At 39.7% G+C, this 18,803-nt stretch overlaps 1 protein-coding gene across 1 annotated transcript; it reads left to right on the plus strand.

The window, feature by feature from the left end:
* Positions 1-956: 956 nt before the first annotated feature.
* Positions 957-17,032, plus strand: heatr3 (HEAT repeat containing 3). Its single transcript, XM_042340326.1, is given in 15 exon segments — positions 957-1,024; positions 3,107-3,279; positions 3,955-4,042; positions 4,444-4,556; positions 5,382-5,491; positions 7,463-7,603; positions 8,436-8,731; positions 9,452-9,542; positions 11,109-11,272; positions 14,068-14,153; positions 14,237-14,373; positions 14,793-14,881; positions 15,451-15,594; positions 16,016-16,192; positions 16,656-17,032. Coding segments are annotated over 14 exon segments (1,851 nt in total). The 5' UTR covers positions 957-1,024; positions 3,107-3,175; the 3' UTR covers positions 16,767-17,032.
* Positions 17,033-18,803: the final 1,771 nt, after the last annotated feature.

Consider the following 18,803-nt stretch of genomic DNA (forward strand, 5'->3'; position numbering starts at 1 on the left):
CCCTACCCTTCCTGAAATACAGGGACCAATTTCAGTAGCCTCACCACATCCCAGCTGAGGTCAAAATAGTTAACTCAGCACCTAACAGGGTCTGCTCACCGACTGAGACCCGAGCCCCAGCTCTGCCCACTCGGTACAGCAGAGGATGTACCAAAAATGATCCGCCTTTAACCCTTTTGTTTTAAAAAAAAGTATTGCATGAAGAAAACCCTCTTGAAATCAGGAGATGATGGGACAGCACCTTGACAGTGGTCATCAAACCCCACCCCCCCCCCCCCTAGATTTTTTTTTGTGTCGAGCACTCGGAAGTGGGGTGGGCGGTGTGGTGGGGGGGGAATGCTATTGCACATTTGCACCATCAGATCCGTTGCCCAGTTGCAGGGAGGGGTGGGGTAGTGTTTTAATTTGCAGACACACGCGTGCGTGTGTGTGTGTATGTATGTATGTATATATATATGTAATGTGCCTTGGGACGTCCTCCTGACGTGAAAGGCGCTTTATAAATGGAATCTTGTTGTTGTTGTTGTTGTGTGAGTGCAGTCATGTTCCTGTACCCTCCCCGGTCGTGACGTGAGGGGTGGGGAGGCTCTGCCACACATGCGCTCGCTGCCTGTGCGACAGCGTTACACCGCGGCTCCTCACATGGTGCAGCGTTACATTGTATCGCACTGTAGCCACAGCGCTCTGTCTGTATCTGTCTCTCTCTGTCTGTCTGTGTGTGTGTGTCTGTCTCTCTCTCTCTCTCTCTCTGTCTGTGTCTCTCTCCCCCTCCCCACACCCCAGATTGACCAGAGCCCGGACCCGCTCCTCGCACAGCTATGGGGAAGATGAAGACGAGGAAGTTTGCACGGCCCGTGTTTTCCCCCACCGGCGCCGGCGCCGAGGAGCTGCAGCTGGAGCAGCAGCAGCAGCAGCAGGAGGAGCAGCAGCAGCAGGAGGAGCAGCAGCAGCAGCAGCAGGAGGAGGAGGAGGAGGAGGAGGGGAGAGGGAAGTTTGCTCACCGGCCGGGGATTTACTGGATAAAGTAAGGAGATTCCCATCTGCACCTCTCCCCTCTGCTCCCATCGCTTCCCCTCCTGTGCCACAGCTGCAGCAGGTCGCCCAGTCATGGGTCATCTTTTGCTTGAAGTGCCATGGATGGGTTTCAGGTTTCTTTCAGTTTTCTTAAAAGCCTGGAGTGTTACTGAGTGTTTCCACCCTCTCTCCCCCACCCCCCCCCACCACCCTGACCCCCCCACCCACTACCATCCTGACCCCCCCCTCCTCCACCACCCACCCTCACATCTCATTGAGCTGGACTAGACAGCACCAGCAGTTCAGTGATGTGATTGATGTCTTCTTCATGATAAGAAGGGAATAGTGCTGTTGTAATATTCAAGAGTATCTTTTTTTTTAGGTCTTGTCACACCCAACAACCCTCCCCCCCCCCTCATTGTTGTTTCTAAATGGGAATGAGCCGAACTTGAAGAGACCACGGTCGTCCATTTGGCTGGTCTCAAATTATCATTTTAACCACAATAACTTAGGATTTATATAACCTCCTTAACGTGGGGTAGCGTCAGGGGGCGCTGAACATTTGAAAAAAATTACAAACATTAATTTAAAAAATCAGTGCAATGGGGGATTTGCCTAATATTGTGTCTGAGTGAAAGAAAACACATTCAGTTCAACAATTGTACCGATTCGTGGTGTCACGGAAATGATCAATTTAACTGGACGATTGTCGGACAGGACACCATGAGAAACTTCCTTCTCTTTCCAAATCGTGTCGTGAGATCTTTTAATGTCCACCAGAGCAGAACCTCGGTTTAAGTAGCACATCCGAAGGACCAGAATTATCACACCTTACAATTGGGTGGCCTTCATAACTGATGCTTGTAATAATAATAATAATAATAATCCTTGCATTTGATATAGCGCTTTTCACGTCGGGAGGATGTCCCAAAGCGCTTCACAGAACACACTGTAAAGTGAATTTACTGTATATTTGTGGGCGAACGCGGCAGCCAATTGCGCACAGTAATGTCCCACAAACAGTCGTAGATTGAAAATGACCAATTTATTATTGTTTTTGGTTTTGGAGGGATTGCTATTAGGCTCTGTGTGGAGTAAGGAAACTTGCCCAAGGTTTTGCCCTCTGCCTGGAATTGAACTCAGGTCTCTCACTTGCAAAGCGAGTAAGATGAGTAAGTAATTGTAAGATTGTAATAGCATGGCGCTGACATGTAAATATGTTTACAGCAAACCCGGTCGTGTTGCTCTTCAGAAAGAAACATTGTGATCAATAAGCTCTTTCAGTCACTTGTCACAATCGATTTGGAAACTTGTATCATGGCTTCGCATTTCGACAATGGAACGATCGGTGCTTTACAAAAGCTCGGGAAATGTACGCGTGCCCTAGAGTGAATGCCAGATGTTATCTGAGTTGTAAAGAGCACAAAGGCAAAGAAGTATATATCAGCAAGTTAAAAAGCGCTCTTGGTAATCCAAATGTGAGAATTGTACTAGTTAGCCTCACTTTACCTTACTGACAAATAACATACTCCATACGCCTAATAATAATCCCTCCAAAGCCAAAAACAATAATAAATTAGTCATTTTCAATCAACGACTGTTTGTGGGACATTGCTGTGCGCAATTGGCTGCCGCGTTCGCCCACAAATATACAGTCAATTCACTTTACAGTGTGTTCTGTGAAGCGCTTTTGGGACGTCCTCCCGACGTGAAAAGCACTATATCAAATGCAAGTATTATTATTATTAACCTCGTGGAGTCCTGTAGCTCAGTGGTAGAGCACTTGCCTTGCAAGTGAGACACCTGGGTTCAATTCCAGGCAGGGCGAAACCTTGGACAAGTTTCCTTACTCCACGCGCCTAATAATAATCCCTCCAAAACAATAATAAATTGATAATTTTCAATCCACGACTCTTTGTGGGACACTGCTATGCACAATTGGCTGCCGCGTTTCGCCCACAAATATACGGTCAATTCACTTTACAGTATTCTGTGAAGTGCTTTGAGACGTCTAGATGTGAAAAGCGCTATATCAAATGCAAGGATTATTATTATTAACGTGCATAAAGACTAAACTTTGCTCTTGTGACAGTTGCAGAGTGGCTCTCCTGATGTACGGGAACTTGCGTGTGCAAGTATTTCAAAACTTGTTCAGGAGAAAATGGTGATCCCATCCTTTCTACAGAAAGATGCTGTCAGGTGTTTGGGACCTATGCTTCTTGATCCGAGCGTAGCTGTCAGGGAGACAGCTGCTGGTGCACTCAGGTTAGCATCCTCCCAATGAGAAAGGCAATATACAAATGTAATTTTGTATTGTATTTTGTATTAATGCTTGTAAGAGCATTGGTATCACATATCAAATGGGATTTTGTATTTATCATATCATAATTCTTTAAAATTATCAAGCTTATAAAGATGTTCTAGCCATGGTAATGTACTTTAATATTGTTAGCATTTTTAGTAATTCATGTAGCTTTTTTGTGGTTATTCAATATTGGTCAGTAGTATTATAATCGAATAAGGGGAGAGGAGAGATCATTTGCAAAACAGAAGATATAAAAGCTGCAATATAAAAAGTGGCAAGAAGTATGTTGTTTGAAACTGAAGAATCCTTTCAAATTAAACTAGGGATGTCATGGTAACAGGAGGCGCAGTGATCAATAACTAAAGACACACTCTGTATAATTGTCAGTTTATTATTGTAATTGTGATAACTCGGTAGAAACGGTGCCTTGTAACTTGAGTGCCTTGCTGTACTTGTCCTCACCAGGAGTTAACGGGACTTGCAGTTCATTTTAGGGTTAAGGGAAACTTAATAAACTTAAGAAACTGGACTTAATAAATAATTTATTGCGAAAACTGTAAATAGCAATACTGTATGAAAGGAGTCTTGAAATGAACATGAAAGGATCTAATGTGAAACGTATTTATTTACAACAGGAACCTCAGTGCTTGTGGTGGTTTCGATGTGTGCGATGAGATGGTCAAACGAGGTATCATGACCCCACTCATTGCATTGTTACGGGAGGTAAGCCCTTTGAGTAAACCAGACGAGCCAAACATGTAATGTTGTTTTGGATTATTTTAGGATTTCCCTCCCTGTCTACTCATATTCTGTTCCTTCTATGAGAGGGCAGTTTGAGAGGAACTTCCACTGATGCTATTATGTAGCTGGCTGCACACAAGGGCTGTGTGAGAGCAGCTGGCATGATTGGCACTCTGCTTGCTATTCCTCATTCCCTCACAGTGCCACAGTTGAGATTGGGAATCATACTTGTATGTGAATTGTGGGCACGGATCTTTGTGCCACTCCTTGGCACAAAGTGTTGGAACTCTTGCTTACTTTGCCACCTTTATATGAGCCTTCTTTACAGACGTGCAGTAATTTCAGTTAAAAGCCATTAAACTATATCTGTTGCATGGTTACAGTGTTGTACAGGATTGGATGCAAACATGGCCGTTTTACAAAAAGGGAAAGGTGCACAGAAAAACTATGTGGAGGATATAGCCAATGAAGCTATCCACCTTCTCTGGAATTTGTGGTAAGTTTACTTTTCACTAAATGTTCAGAAACACAAGTACCCACAGAGTAAAGTAATTGTTAGTATTTTTTCATTACTCTGCAAACAATTTAAATGTTCTTTTTTCCTGTAGTTTTTAATCCTATTTGTCTGCTGCAGATAATCATTGGCTTAACAGAGTAAATTTTATGAAAAGTATGTTCTTTGTTATAAAGGGGGCAATCATTCCTACATGTTCATAGCACAGACTTTATGAAATTCTCTTTCTAAGGATAAGCTTAGTTATTGTTCGTTAATGATTAGAGAGCAATTCATGTTGGATATTAAACTTTTTCTGGCACCATCTTTATAAAGGGTGCTCCAAGATGTTATTCTACTCTATGTGATAAGAGCTAAATAAATACAAGTTATTTTCTGTTCCCTCTTCTTGTATTTGCTTTAGCTGCCGTTTGAAGGAGATGCTTCAATATTGTATATTTACATTATCATTTTGTGCCTTGTACATAAGCAACTGATATATGCTAATTTTTCCTGGAAATTATTGCTTCTGTCATAATAGTTGTTCCAGAAACAGANTTTTCTTTGTTTGGCAAATTAGCCTAAATATTGATTGCCACTCATGTTTTTTTATCAGGTGAGGTTGGCATTGTGTTCGAACGAATGCATTGTTTCTCTTGTAAATCTTGCCTCATGGCAAGGTATCCGATTCCATTATTCTAGATGGATAGGTTAATGGCTTGTACACAAGCATGAAGCAGTCTTGGCACTGGAAACCCAAACAAATGTACTGCACAGTAGTTGTTGAACGAAGAGAGGTTGACTGGCATTTCTCTCTTGTTTTCTTAGTGAGAGCAGCAGCAGGGCAGTGTTCGTATTTAACAAAGAAGGTTTGCTGGATGTTTGCCTTCAGTGCCTGAGACAATTTTCCACAAATGTTGAATTGGCCCTTTCTGCAGGTAAGCTGTTCCATTAACAACATTCAGTGTGTGGTGCAGCTGTTGTATTTACGATAAAGCCTCAGTAATTGCTCTTACTGCACATTGTAGGAAATCTGTGCATGAAAGTGTGACTGTATGTATTTATGTTTTGCTTTCTTACTTTTGGAATTGGGGAACTTGTGCACTTGAACATTTAATGAATGAACACTCAATAAAAACACCCTGGGGAATATTATTTGTTTATTTTTCTGGGTATCCACTTGATTGTGTGATTACAGTTTGCCCAATTGCTTCAGGTGAATAGTCAGTGTATGATGACAGCTCCAATGTATCTTCTACTTGTCAATGTTGAAAAATGAAGTAACCGGTTGGTTTAAAACAAACAGTGCAATTAGATAATTTGTATCGCTCCAGTTTATTTTGTTAAAGCTAAACCAGAAAAGAAATGTATCTCAAACTTACATAGATCTTTATTTTTGTGGTTTGTATTTTTGAGAAAAGTGATAATAATAATCCTTGCATTTGATATAGTGCTTTTCACGTCTTCTAGATGTCTCAAAGCGCTTCACAGAATATACTGTAAAGTGAATTGGCTGTACATTTGTGGGTGAAACGCAGCAGCCGATTGCTCACAGCAGTGTCCCACAAATAGTCTGGATTGAGTGACCAAATTATTATTGTTTTTTTGAGAGACCGTCTTAACAACCGGGTTCCTACTTACTGCTAGGTAAACCGAGGCATAAGGAAACCTGCCCAACATTTCTCCCTGGCAGCAATCGAACCCAGATCTCTCACTTGCGAGGCGAGTGCTCTAACCACTGAGTTACAAGACTCCAAGTACTAAAGTAATTTTAGAATTAGTTCCAAATGTGCTACAAACAAGTTCTAATCTGCTTGAGGCTCCCCAGATAACCCACATAGAGAGCTCTCTTAAAGTCCTCATGAGTAAAAAGATATTGATTGCTGTAGCACCAAACCATATGCAACTGATATTACAGGCTCAATTTACTGTCTGAATTAGTTGACTGCAACTGAGGAGCATTTGGGGTACCACATACAATTGGTCTCGGATACGAAGGGAGGGAAGTAGAAATCAGCCAGAGTTCCAGATCCTGAGTGCAATCTGTCCACCCTCTTTCTCACTGATCAGAGTCTCATCTTAATTGAAGTTGCTAAACTCTTTCCATTGTAATGCACATTTAAATTAATGGAAGAAAACATGTTGGTAGCTTCTCAGGTTTCCAATATATTCCACATTGTGGAATGCGGGAACACATCACTCCCACCCTCGCTCGCCTCCACTGGCTCCCCATCCCCCAGAGGATCGAATTCAAGATCCTCACCCTCACCTACAAGGCCATTCACGGCCTTGCTCCCTCCTACCTCTCCGACCTACTATCCCCTACCTACCTGCCCATACCCTCCGTTCCTCTGGCTCCGGTCTGCTCCACATCCCCCGCCCCAACCGCCCTACCATCAGTGGCCGGGCCTTCAGCCTCTCAACCCCTAGACTCTGGAACTCTATCCCCCAGTGCCTTCGCCTTGCCTCCTCCCTTTCCTCCTTCAAGGCCGGTCTCAAGACCTTTCTCTTTGACCGTGCCTTCAGCTCCCCTCTCGACTCTCTACCCCCTCCTCGCTCCCTCCCTTCCCTCCCCTCACCTGACCATTTCCCCCCTGCTCGGGTCCTGACCCAACTGTCCAGCGCCTTGGGACGTCCTCCCGACGTGAAAGGCGCTCAATAAATGGAATCTTGTTGTTGTTAATATATTTTCCTGGTTTTAATTTTGGAATATTGGCTGGTCTAAAGGGAGTTTCCATATGAACCTGGACTCTTTATCTGAAATGCCACCAAATTGCAACCTACATAAATCAGATGTAATGATGTAAAAATTGGTATGATTCTGCTGCTTGCAAGTATGAAACGTGGATTTTTTTTTGCATGCGACTGAATAATTTAAAGCTGAGTAGATCTGATGTTTCTGTCCACAGCTTATTGTTTGCAGGCAGTCACTGAGGACAATGCTGAGCTTTTGGCGGCTTTATCTCCCTCAGCTCTACAAGTGTTGGAAGTAGTACTCTTATCATCCAAAGATACCACCGAACATCTGCTGTTGCAAACACTTGTAGCAGGTAACATATCTAATTCAGGGCAACAACACTAAAATTCTGTTCCAGTAATCTGCCCAAGAGAAAAGAGTGTAATCCTTTCATTATTCTATGAATTCTGTATGTACATTGGGTGTAGGAATAACAGCGATCAATCTCGCATTAAACATATTTTGTAATATTGCAAATCAAAACCAGTTAGTACAGTGTTTAGAAGTGTGAATTTGTCTCATTTATAAATCCTAATTGTAGAAATGTATTTAGGTTCTTCGATATTAGATACTATAGATTTCAGTTAGATTCTACTTTTAGTTTTCATTATAAAATGATGATGCTCGTTTTCAATAAACCCAAGTGAAATCACAATAAAGAAAAAAAGATTGATACTGTAGTATAAATGCTGCAGTCATTGTAATGCTGTATGCAAAATCTACATGACATGGATTTATCATGTTCCCTGTGAAAGAAGCGTTCCAAGTAGTGCATTTGGTATTTAGAATATTTTACAGCTTTTAACCGGCATTGATTAGGGTACCTGACTCTACAAGAATAATATTTTTATTGGTCAACTGAGTATTGATACAGGAGAAACTTTGCATGTTTCTTCATATTTTCAGATGTCTCTACATATACTTTTTGATACAGCAGCACTGCCACACGGTGAACATGGATAACAGCACTACATGACTTGTACGTGTGTTACAGTACATTGCCTTTGGCAATGTAATTTTATGCTGTACTCACGGCAGGTGGTGAGGGACAGTGATTCTCGCTAGTTTAAAGAGTTTCTAATTGTACATCACTAAAGCACCCAGGCTTATCATCCTCATAATTATTGCAAATATTTGCCTTCCAGGTACTGTATGGAACGTGAAGAGTTTGATACCTCCCAGTCGCAATGCAGACACCATAAATGCTATTGTAAAGATTCTATCCAACACATTGGAGATGAATGCTAACCAAGTCATTCTGAGCCTTAAGGAGGCTGAATGTGCAGCATCAAAGGTCCTGGGAGAGACTGACACAGAGGAGGATATCATTGCTGAGGAGGAGGAGGAGGCTGCTACTTACCTGGAGGATGGGACGCAAAAGGCTTCTAAATTAAGGACAACGAAGAAAATAACAAATGATGATATTTCAGACCTCCTACCAGTAAGTGACCAGTTTGGCCATCTTGTTATTTCAAACCATGCTAAAGTTGACTCTTCATCCATTGTTGTCATTTCTCTTGTCCTTTGTGGGACAATTTGTAAATTGAAATGCAAATCAAAATAAGTTTGTATAGTGTTTCGAAGTTTGAATTAGTCTCATTTCTAATCCCATTTTTCATCCCATCAAATTCACCTTTCAAAAGACTTCCATCACACCCCACCCTATTCGACTCCACCATGGAGATGTTGAGAAGAATATTTTTTTCACTTGTAGGAAAAATCCAACAATTGAAAATATACTTGTAGGTCTCTCAGACACTTTTTCTATTTTTTTAAGTTGACAATACACAAACAAAATACCCAAACTCCTTTGATTTAGGGCCCATGCAGATGTTCTCTATTTTGAAACTTTACAGACTGAAAAAAACTGTGTCTTAGATGTGCGTCTGAGGGGTTTTGATCTCTGGTACAAAGATTTTCCATCATCGACTTTCACTTTTTGCACTTGAATGGACTCGTATTATCTTTTGAAACTGTCTTCACCCTACAGATGGAATTTAAAAAGTGTCAGTAAGTGCTTATAAAGCAGTCTTGATTCCATGAACAATATTTGCTTTTCATTGGAGTATTCTTACGGTATTTTTTTTGGAACACTTTGGAAAAGACATAGATGCTTTGATTGTAAGAAATTACTAATTTCCTGGTTATGAATTTCTTTTAGCCAAAGAGTGAGGAGCTGAGGCACGCCACGGCCTTGCTATCTGCTCAACAGACTGCTTTAGAGATCATCGTCAACATGTGCTGTTCAGAAGGTATGAACTAAAATCTGGTTACTTTTCCGATTGCATTACACGTTTGAAATGGAATAGCAGAATTTCTCATTCATTTATCCTCCAGCAACAGAAAGACTATCCAGCAGTGGAGACAAAACCAAAGACTGGAGTTGAACTTGCTGTGGTCTGACCATAGCCGCAGAATCTGTTTCTTTTCTAAATTTGTTGGTCTTGACTTGGAATGACTGGATGAAGAGGACTCTCTTTCATAGAACCTCAGCACATGTGTGGGAGGTTGACTCGAGCAGCTGTTGGTATAGATTGCATACATCATTCTCCAGCCGTGGAAGCTAACTCCCAAAATCCGTGATAACTTGCAACAGGGGAAAGAATGGCATTTGAAAGAAACAGCAAACATAATAATTGTAGATGCACCTTTTGAGTGTTTTGAGTATCGCAATGGTTAAAAACAGTTGTTCAATTTTGTCTAAGAAAAGTAGAAGCCTTTTGTTGTCTCCAGCAGGTGTGTATGTTGTTCATTCACTAAAGAGTGACAAGTTACCAGACCAATAATGTAAGAAAGCATTTCTCTGACAACTCATTACATTACAGGATGGAGTTTGGTTGAACTTTAGCAGATGGTTGTTGAGTCGATACAGCATTGCTTCACATTAATTTGTTTTAATGAAATTACTCTTGTTCTGAAATAACTGCACAACAGTGGATAGATAATGTAATGCACTGACATCCTAATAAAGGCAGGATCATCATGTATATATTAGAAACAAGATAGTTCCCACAAAATAGTTTGAACTTGGTCTTAATGAGAAAATGTTTTATTTTGAAGGAATTTCTCTATACAATACTTTGTCCTACCAAAGTCATTATTTCACGCCACAGAGAAAATGCACTCACATAATTTGAAAGTGAAGACTAATTTGTGTTGTCAATAAGGGATATAAATGCCCTTAATGACAAGAATGAGGCTCTTGCAACCCATTTCAATCCATTCAGTTTTTATCATGTAAACCAGCTTAGTTTACATATTTTTGAGATCATAACTATGAGGGAGAGGAGAATAAAGGGAGGGGGAGAGATTATGATGAATGGGGGCTAATGTGGAGTATAGGCACGGATTAGCAGGGCCTAATAGCTTGTTTCAGTGCTGAAGATTCCATGAACTTCATTCATAAGAATCTTGGTGCATAGAGCAAAATATTACTTTAGTCCATAGGGGATGTAATAGTGAAGAAGATTTTTTTTAAAAAAAATGCAAGGAAACATTTAAAACTGCTTGTAAACCTGTTTTATGAAGATTGCATTGTGACTGCTACATTTGCCAAATGCTTCGCTTTGGGTACAGAAATCGATGGCTTACAACACTGCATTGCTGCTAGCGAGTGTAATGAAACCATAAATCTTAGTGTTTATTACGTAATGCATAGGTTTTATACCCTAAAATCTTAAATTTCTTTTAAATGGGTAATGCAAACCTTCTATTAGCTGCATCTTCGTTGTTTTATCGTTGTGATATTCAAGTGTTTTATATAAATATATAATAATACACATTTATATAGTATATAAAGCTATCTTTCCTCTGCTCAGATCCTTCAGACGATGAGTGGGAGGAAATGTCAAGTAGTGACGAGAGCGATTACAGTCTCTGCACCGAGAACTACATCACTGAAGGGACTGGAGCACTGTGTACACCGCTGTGCCTATCCGCAGAGGTCCATTCTGCCCTCATGAACTGCCTTATTCCAAAAAAGGTAGTCAAAAAAACTTTAGATCTGACTATAGTATTTGTAAAGTGAAATTATTCATTCCTCAGGACCGAACCCTTTGATCTCCTTTGGTCCTTCCCCTCTGTTTACGATCTACAGACATTTAAACTCCAAATTCGGCATCACTTAACCACTTCTTGTCCTTTATCATTTCTTTGTGACTCTTTTTGATCTTGGTGGCGCACTGAGCCGTGAAACCCTGTTGGGTCCTTCACTGGGTTCTCTGTTTTAAACAAAATCATTTTAATGTTTGTGTGTTTATAGTGCCCTCCTGTGGCCAGCCAGGATAGAGTATTATTGCTGTGGCTGTTCGAGTGCCATCTCGCTATTTATGATTCCTCTTGTTACGGTCGTCGGTCTTTCTTTAAATTCCACAATTTTAAAGTTGTCCATCGCTTGAAATATGGAGAGGCGGGTATTCTTATATTTACTTAACAAGATTAAATGTTCAAATCAGGAGTAATAGTCTCCACATGTTGTCTCAAAACGCTTCACCAGATATTCTATAAGGTGCAGTGACTGTATTTTGTAGATGAAGGTACTGAGTTCTGATCATTTTGAGCACTTAAGAACGGATTAGGGTTCGAAAAGGATTGACATATTTCTGCCAAGAGTTGCACTAAGTAAGGTTGCAGCAGCTACTTAGGTTGTTGTCTCTCAAATCAAGCTTTTAAAACTTGAAACTCAATCAAAAAATTACAGAACTTGCAGAGAACCACTGCACGTACCCTGCTGTATTCTACGAAGTTAGACTTTCTGGCAGTAATGAAGCCATTAGCAAAAAACATTGGTTCATTTAGCGATGTGGTGAAGCAGGACCATCTGTCAACCCTAACCAGCTGATCAACACATTACCTGCCTACAATAGCAGAATAAAATTTAAACACTGGTATGAACGTTAAATGATGGGAATGATGTGCTCTGTTAATAATATGCCTGTCGTATCCTTCCTGATCCCTATCTGGCTTTGTGCTGGGTTTGTGCTGTCAAATCGCCCCTTCCAGAACCGTGGCACGCTGCACCAGCACAATTACTGTGCACGCTACAGAGCTGGCAAGAGCTGCTGTGTTTCCCTTCCCTGGGGTGTATGTTCTACCAGCACAGAGTCAAACTGTTAACTTGTTAATGATTCTCACTTGCTGCGTGAGTGTGAATCTTCAGAACATTTGTATGCAGCATTAGTTTATTTCTGTAGGGATAATGCAAAACTTTTAGAATACAGTGTGGCTTTGAAAATAAATAGCACTTAAAGATCTGTTTGGTTCGTATTTGACATGGACCATAAATTACAATCTGGTTTAAGAGGAAGACACTGATAAATATATTACACATTTTGATCATCACAATTGCATTTGTGGCTATAAATGTCCAATGAATGTTTTCTCATGACAGCATTTCCATTTATGCCATCTATAAAATCATTACTGCCATAGCAGATGGTTGCATTATATTTTATTCTGTGGCATCTTTACAGTGGTTGCACTTTAACCACTGACAAATCACCCTACTTCAGTGTTCTGCTAAAGTGATGAACATTCTTGGTTAATTGCCTTCCACTCTATTTGCAGTAGCATTAATTACATTTTGTGTTCTATTTGAAAGATACTCTCTTAATTTATTTTTTCAAACGAGCGTTTCCCTTCAGTTGAAAAATTGTTCATGCAACCTGCCTGTTTTTTTTCAAATATCTGCTGGTAGTTGTAATTTGATACAATAGGTCATCACTTTGTAACCACCTCACCTCCAAAATATAGCCTCATGTTTGACAACATCATTCCCTAGCCATGTCGATCAGTTTCGAGCAAGCTCAACCCTTATTGGAATTATGCACAGATGTGGCTGAAATACAGCGCAACTCCAGATGGTGGAGTGTGTGCAACATTCAGTTGCATTCCATGCAATACTATCACATTGTGGGCTTTACAATCTTTTCTCAGTTGACTGTTTTGTAAGGAAAATGGTAGCCAGAATAATTAAAGTTTCATTATCAATGATAGAAGATACATTCCTTTCCCTCTCTTGGGATAGGATTTCACTGTGCTAGATATTCATCTTTCTCCCATTCTACCCTTTGCAGAGACCAGTTTGTACACCTAAGGCAGCCTGAAATTGATTGTTTAGACTGGTAGCAAAGTGGAACAGAACACATTGTGGTCTTTGTTGGGGTTGGATATATTCAAAATAATATCATTATGAGATGAGAATTAAATCATGAGGCGTACAAAATTATGAGAGGTTTTGACAGGGAGGTTATTTCCATTGACGGGGGATATAGTTGTAAGATAGCCACAACAGGATGTTTTTCACCCAGAGTTGCTGGGATGTGGAACACCCTGCTGAGTAGGGTGGTGGAGACGGTGCATTGTAACTTTCAAGAGGCAAGTAGACAGGCATGTAAAAAGGGGCTTGAGGGGGGATGTGGAACGGGGGAGTGTGTAGCACTGAAGTGATCTCCTTGCCCAGTGAACCGGGGCAGACTCAATGGCTGAATGGCATCCTTCAGCACTCTTGGGTTCTCCGTTTCTTTGTTTAAATCTCAGCTGGTTCTGTTGGACATAACAAGTGGAGGCAAAGTGATTCACTGAGTCAGCGCAGACTGCAGTTCCACAGATGGTTTCAGATGTCAGTTTCTATGGACAAAATCAAGTGGATAGACAGTCTCGGTGGGTGTCTGCAAAACAGGAGAGAAATAGTATGGGGTAACAGAGAGAGGAATCCTATTCTTGGTTTCGTAACATTTTGTTGGTAAAGATGCTTTGTTTATTCACAAATTATTTCAGGTGTTGGAGAAAACTACATTCCCAGACACCGTTACTGTGAATATATGTATGAATAGCCAGCCATGGCGACACTGATTACAAAGTAAGTAACCGCTTGACATTACACTTAAAGCAACAGCTGATTTTTTTAAATGATTTGGATTGTTATGTATGACAATACTTTCTACAGAATGAAGCGCATACAGTGCAGAGCCCTGACGTGCCTCCACAACATATTATCAGTATTGGATGTTGAGGGACTTGGAGGACCAGTGGCGCTTCAAGCCCTGTCACAACACCTTGCACAGCTAATTTTCTCACAAACCGGTGAGTTACGTGCAAATGAGAACCTTTGGTACTTTTTTTTTCTTTTGAACAATTCATTTATAGCTCTTTGCAGTGCAAAGATCACAAATTGGTTCAGTTGTAATATACTGTATGATAGATAAAGGTTCAAATCGTTTTGAGGTATTTTGAACTTGTGCTCATGCTGACTGACCTTTTACATTGTCTTGTCTAAATATCATCTGGGTTTATAGTTTCATTGGTAGGTAATCCTGGGGATGAATTGTTGACCTTTTTGTAGTATTACATCTCTTCTAGCATAATTGGCCCCAAAACTGACATGCCATTTAGAAAATCCCTGGTGGTTCTATAGAATAATAAATTTAAGCTATATTATACTAAATAACAAATGCTATTGTATCAATTTTTATAGTTGTGTTTACACCTCCCATTTATTGCAGAGCTGCCAAAGGATTCCGAGTTTTTAGAGGCTGTCACTGGTGCAATGAGGTCTCTGTTCCAAATTATGGCTTCCCAAAATCTTTCTCAGGTGAGACTTTTATTCTCCAGCTACTGCAGTTGAGAACTGGATGGTTTAAAAAGGTAACCGTGATAAAGCGTTAAAAAATAATCTTGGATCAAATTACAATATCTTCATAGAACATTGAGATGCCAGGAAGCCCAGCAGGCAAGCAGTATGAGGCTGATTTGATTTTAAAAAACAACTAGTTTGTTGAGCTATACTACAAATTAGTGTAAATGGAAATTTGACAAATTGAGATGAAACTAAATATAAGTTCTGGTTTTATGCTTCCCTCATTCTTTATAAGAATATCAGAAAGCGTGTTAATCCTTTTTGATATGGGTATAATCGAGATAGGACCAGAATGTAAGGCAAAGGGCAATGTACTAATTAAAGTGATAGTCTACAAACCTTCTGTGCTATGAAGAGGTTAGTGACCTTAATGTACCTGAGATTGTATTTATGCCATATAGTACTGACTTGATTTTGCTTGATTTAAAAAAATATATTGATTAATCTTTTATTAATAGGAGAGATGAATGATATCCTTGTTAACTATTTCTCTCCCTCTCTCTCTTCCTGCTGTCCCTAAATAGTCCATGAGTCCTGAACAGCTGATGGCTTTGTGTGAAGCTGTAGTGCAGTGTGAAAATGCCAGCGCTCGTGTCAACGCAGTTGCCATGTTGGGAATCGGTGGTAGCGTGCTGGCAAAAGAAGAGAACACAGCTGAAACTCTCAAGGTAATTGTAAAAGTGCCTACGCTTAGTAGTTCTATTTATACGTTCTTGTGGTTGAATTCAATCCAATTCAGTTGGTTATTATGAATTCTTTTTAAATGACAAAAAGTGTATGTTTTTTAAAAAAGTATAAGCTATTCCTTCCTTTTATAATGTCCAGTCATATAAGAATGTTTAGTTTTTAAATTATTTTTGCATTCTACTGATATTTTCACAAATTGTTTGGCATAGCAAATTGTCTTCATCCTTGACTTGACCTTTCGACAGAACTTGCACCATGTTTTACCAAGTGTGGTTTTGTAAAACAAAAGCCTCCCGGAAGCACTTCCAAGACGCTACCCTGTGTGAAGGACGCTATACAAATGCATGTTGTTGTTGTTGTTTGTATGCTCATCTGTCTTTGCCTGTGGTTCCTTAATTTCAGATGATGGGCAGTTTTTTGGTGCAGGTAGCCACGAAGGATTGTTCATTGGTGGTGGTCGGCGAGGCACTGGATGCCATCATAGATGTGTTTGCAGACGGCAAAGAGGCAGACAAGGCAGCTGATCAGATTAAGCTCGTCCAAACCTTGAAGTCCTTTCAGCCAGTCTTCAAAGCAAGGGTAAGAGTTCTGCCTAAAATATACTTTGCCAATCACTATTTAACTTCATATTTTTCTTTATTGCAATTCTTTCTTCATTCACAATCATCCCATAAATCAAACATTTCCATGGTAAGTGTGTGATTAGTGAATATGCACGCACTTTCAGAATACACTGGCTCCAAGGCCTCTACTGACCGTGGATTCCAAAGTACATTACTTTGTAGAAATAACCTTCATTAGTGGAAACGCATTCAATAACTACTTTCAAAAGAGAATTAGATAGATACTTGAAAAGGAAATATTTGCAAGGTTTTGGGGAAAGAGCAGGGGATTGGGTAGTTCTTCCAAAAAGCCGGCACAAGCACAATGGGCTGAATGGCCTCCTTCTGTGCTGTAATATTCTATGAGTAAGTGAATGGTTTATACAACAATTTCATGTACATTTGTAAACTTTTAATTAACAATGAATGTCTTTTGTTAGATGCGGAAGGAAGGAAAGGGTAACTATGGTCCCGATCAACTGCTTGTGCTTGACAATGTAAAGATGAATCTGCGCCGATTTATTGCCTACCGAGAAGCACTGCCAAATTAAGCAGAGGAAGACAAATTGAGAAGCTGCTTTAAGTGCAACTGACGTTTGTATTGTCAGACAGAAACTTCTAAATGCAACATTACTCATTCAATTGTAATAGAATACAAGATACTATTTTAAGACATTTCCTATCTTGAATTATGCCACCATTTCTTACTGATCTGGAAAATTTAAGTTGGGATGTTGCAACAATGCTGTTGAACTGACAGTGTTAATGTGTTAATATTAAAGATTGTTATTTCAATAAAAAAAGTTCAAAATCTTAACATTAAATTATTAACTTGTTCAAGTCAGCAAAAGCATTCATACTTATACTTGAGGATGACTAGAATTGCATCTGAACTTGATGGCAAAAGATATTAGTGGTATCAAAACAGATGCAGTTCTTCCTGTATAAAATAATGATCTTGTTTATCTTTAATACATCTCAGAAGGAGGGTTTTAGTTGAAATTCTTCAGCTTCAGGCACTAATGGTTTTGCAATGACTTCTTGATGAAATAAAATCTACATTGACACCTAGGATTGAAAGGCGCTCTATAAATGTAATTTTGTTGTTGTACGTTGTGTTACATATATAATCTTTACTTGTAGATCTGGTTTAGAATAGAACTTGTTTGCTGGACAAACTTGCTCTGCCTCCTCAAAATACCGTCATATTTTCATAAGCCTTCAACTGAACTACAGTAGTATAAAAACAATCTTCCCAGATCTGCAAAGCACAAAAAAATAAACAAACACTGTGAATTTGGTGTGGTAGAGAAAAAAAATCCTTTCAAGTACTGTTGGAAGTAATTTTATAGGGAGGACGCACACTGACCATACAACTAATATTGATATGCTAAAAAAAATTGTGTGATTTGGGGGAGGGTGCTAAGCAAATCACACTATATGTCCAGTCTGTAGAATTATGCTCCAAACAACTTGCATTTACATAGCGCCCTTCATGTAAGATAACATTTTGGAGCAACACACCTCACAGAACAATTGAACTCTAAAGTACAGTTTACCACTGAACACTGTAGATTTATAATGAGGTGTCAGTCAAAACTTCCTTCTCATTTTCCAAAAAAAAATGAACAGCCATTTGATCTCATCTTAAAATAGAATCAAAAAATAATCTAATCAGTGTGAGTGCGAGGAAACAACATCCTCAGCTTGTATGTTACAATTTGACGAGTGCCTGGTAAACCTTCAATTCTGTGTTCATTCTGCCCATATCAATAGACCTTCCCACTGACTTTTCTGTACAGTACATGATTATAATAGTAAAAAAAAAGTGCTCTGTGTGGGTTGAAAATGTTGGCTAGAAAGCAAAATAGGCCAACTGCGTACTTCTGTGCAATGTATATATAAACACAGGACCTGATGTTTTAAAACAGCACATGTGTGAATTTTCAACACAATATAAACTGAAATTAGAAAAAAACACAAATAGATTATTTTCTGCGCTGGACATTACGTAAGACTATAAATTGATTTGAGATTTTGTTTCATTGAGAAACCTAAATGAAGGGTTAAATCAAAATGCAGACCCTATAGTTATTAATATTGTATTCCAGTAATTCATTTTCAAAACATTTACAGTACTTCCCACATTTCACTATTAAGTGGAAGGCATCACAGTCAGGTCTAAAACACTTATTAATGTCCTCATTACCAACCCTTTTATACAAGGACATCACTGGATAAACAGGAACATTCTTGTTTATTGATTGCGTGTGTGATTTTCCCTCTGGTCCACGTCTATTTGAAGTTTAAGAGGACATTATTTTCCAGTGATGCAACAACAATGGTTTTGGTGGAGCTTTTTTGTAATGTGGTTTCTTGCAAAAACACCTGGCAAGTGTCATCCCCTTGCAATCAATCTCCTCTGGTTTCATGAGGGACAGTAATGTCCCTTGTAAATTACACGACTCCCAGTACCGCATTTCGCCCAGACATTTGCAGCACAGAAGGTCATTCTGTCCAGCACGTCTGTGGTGGCAACTTTTCCACTTCTTGTCTTGATTCCAGGACCACTGATGTTCTGGCCACCT

Source organism: Callorhinchus milii, unplaced genomic scaffold (assembly GCF_018977255.1).
Source record: "Callorhinchus milii isolate IMCB2004 unplaced genomic scaffold, IMCB_Cmil_1.0 Scaffold14, whole genome shotgun sequence".
NCBI lineage: Eukaryota > Metazoa > Chordata > Chondrichthyes > Chimaeriformes > Callorhinchidae > Callorhinchus > Callorhinchus milii.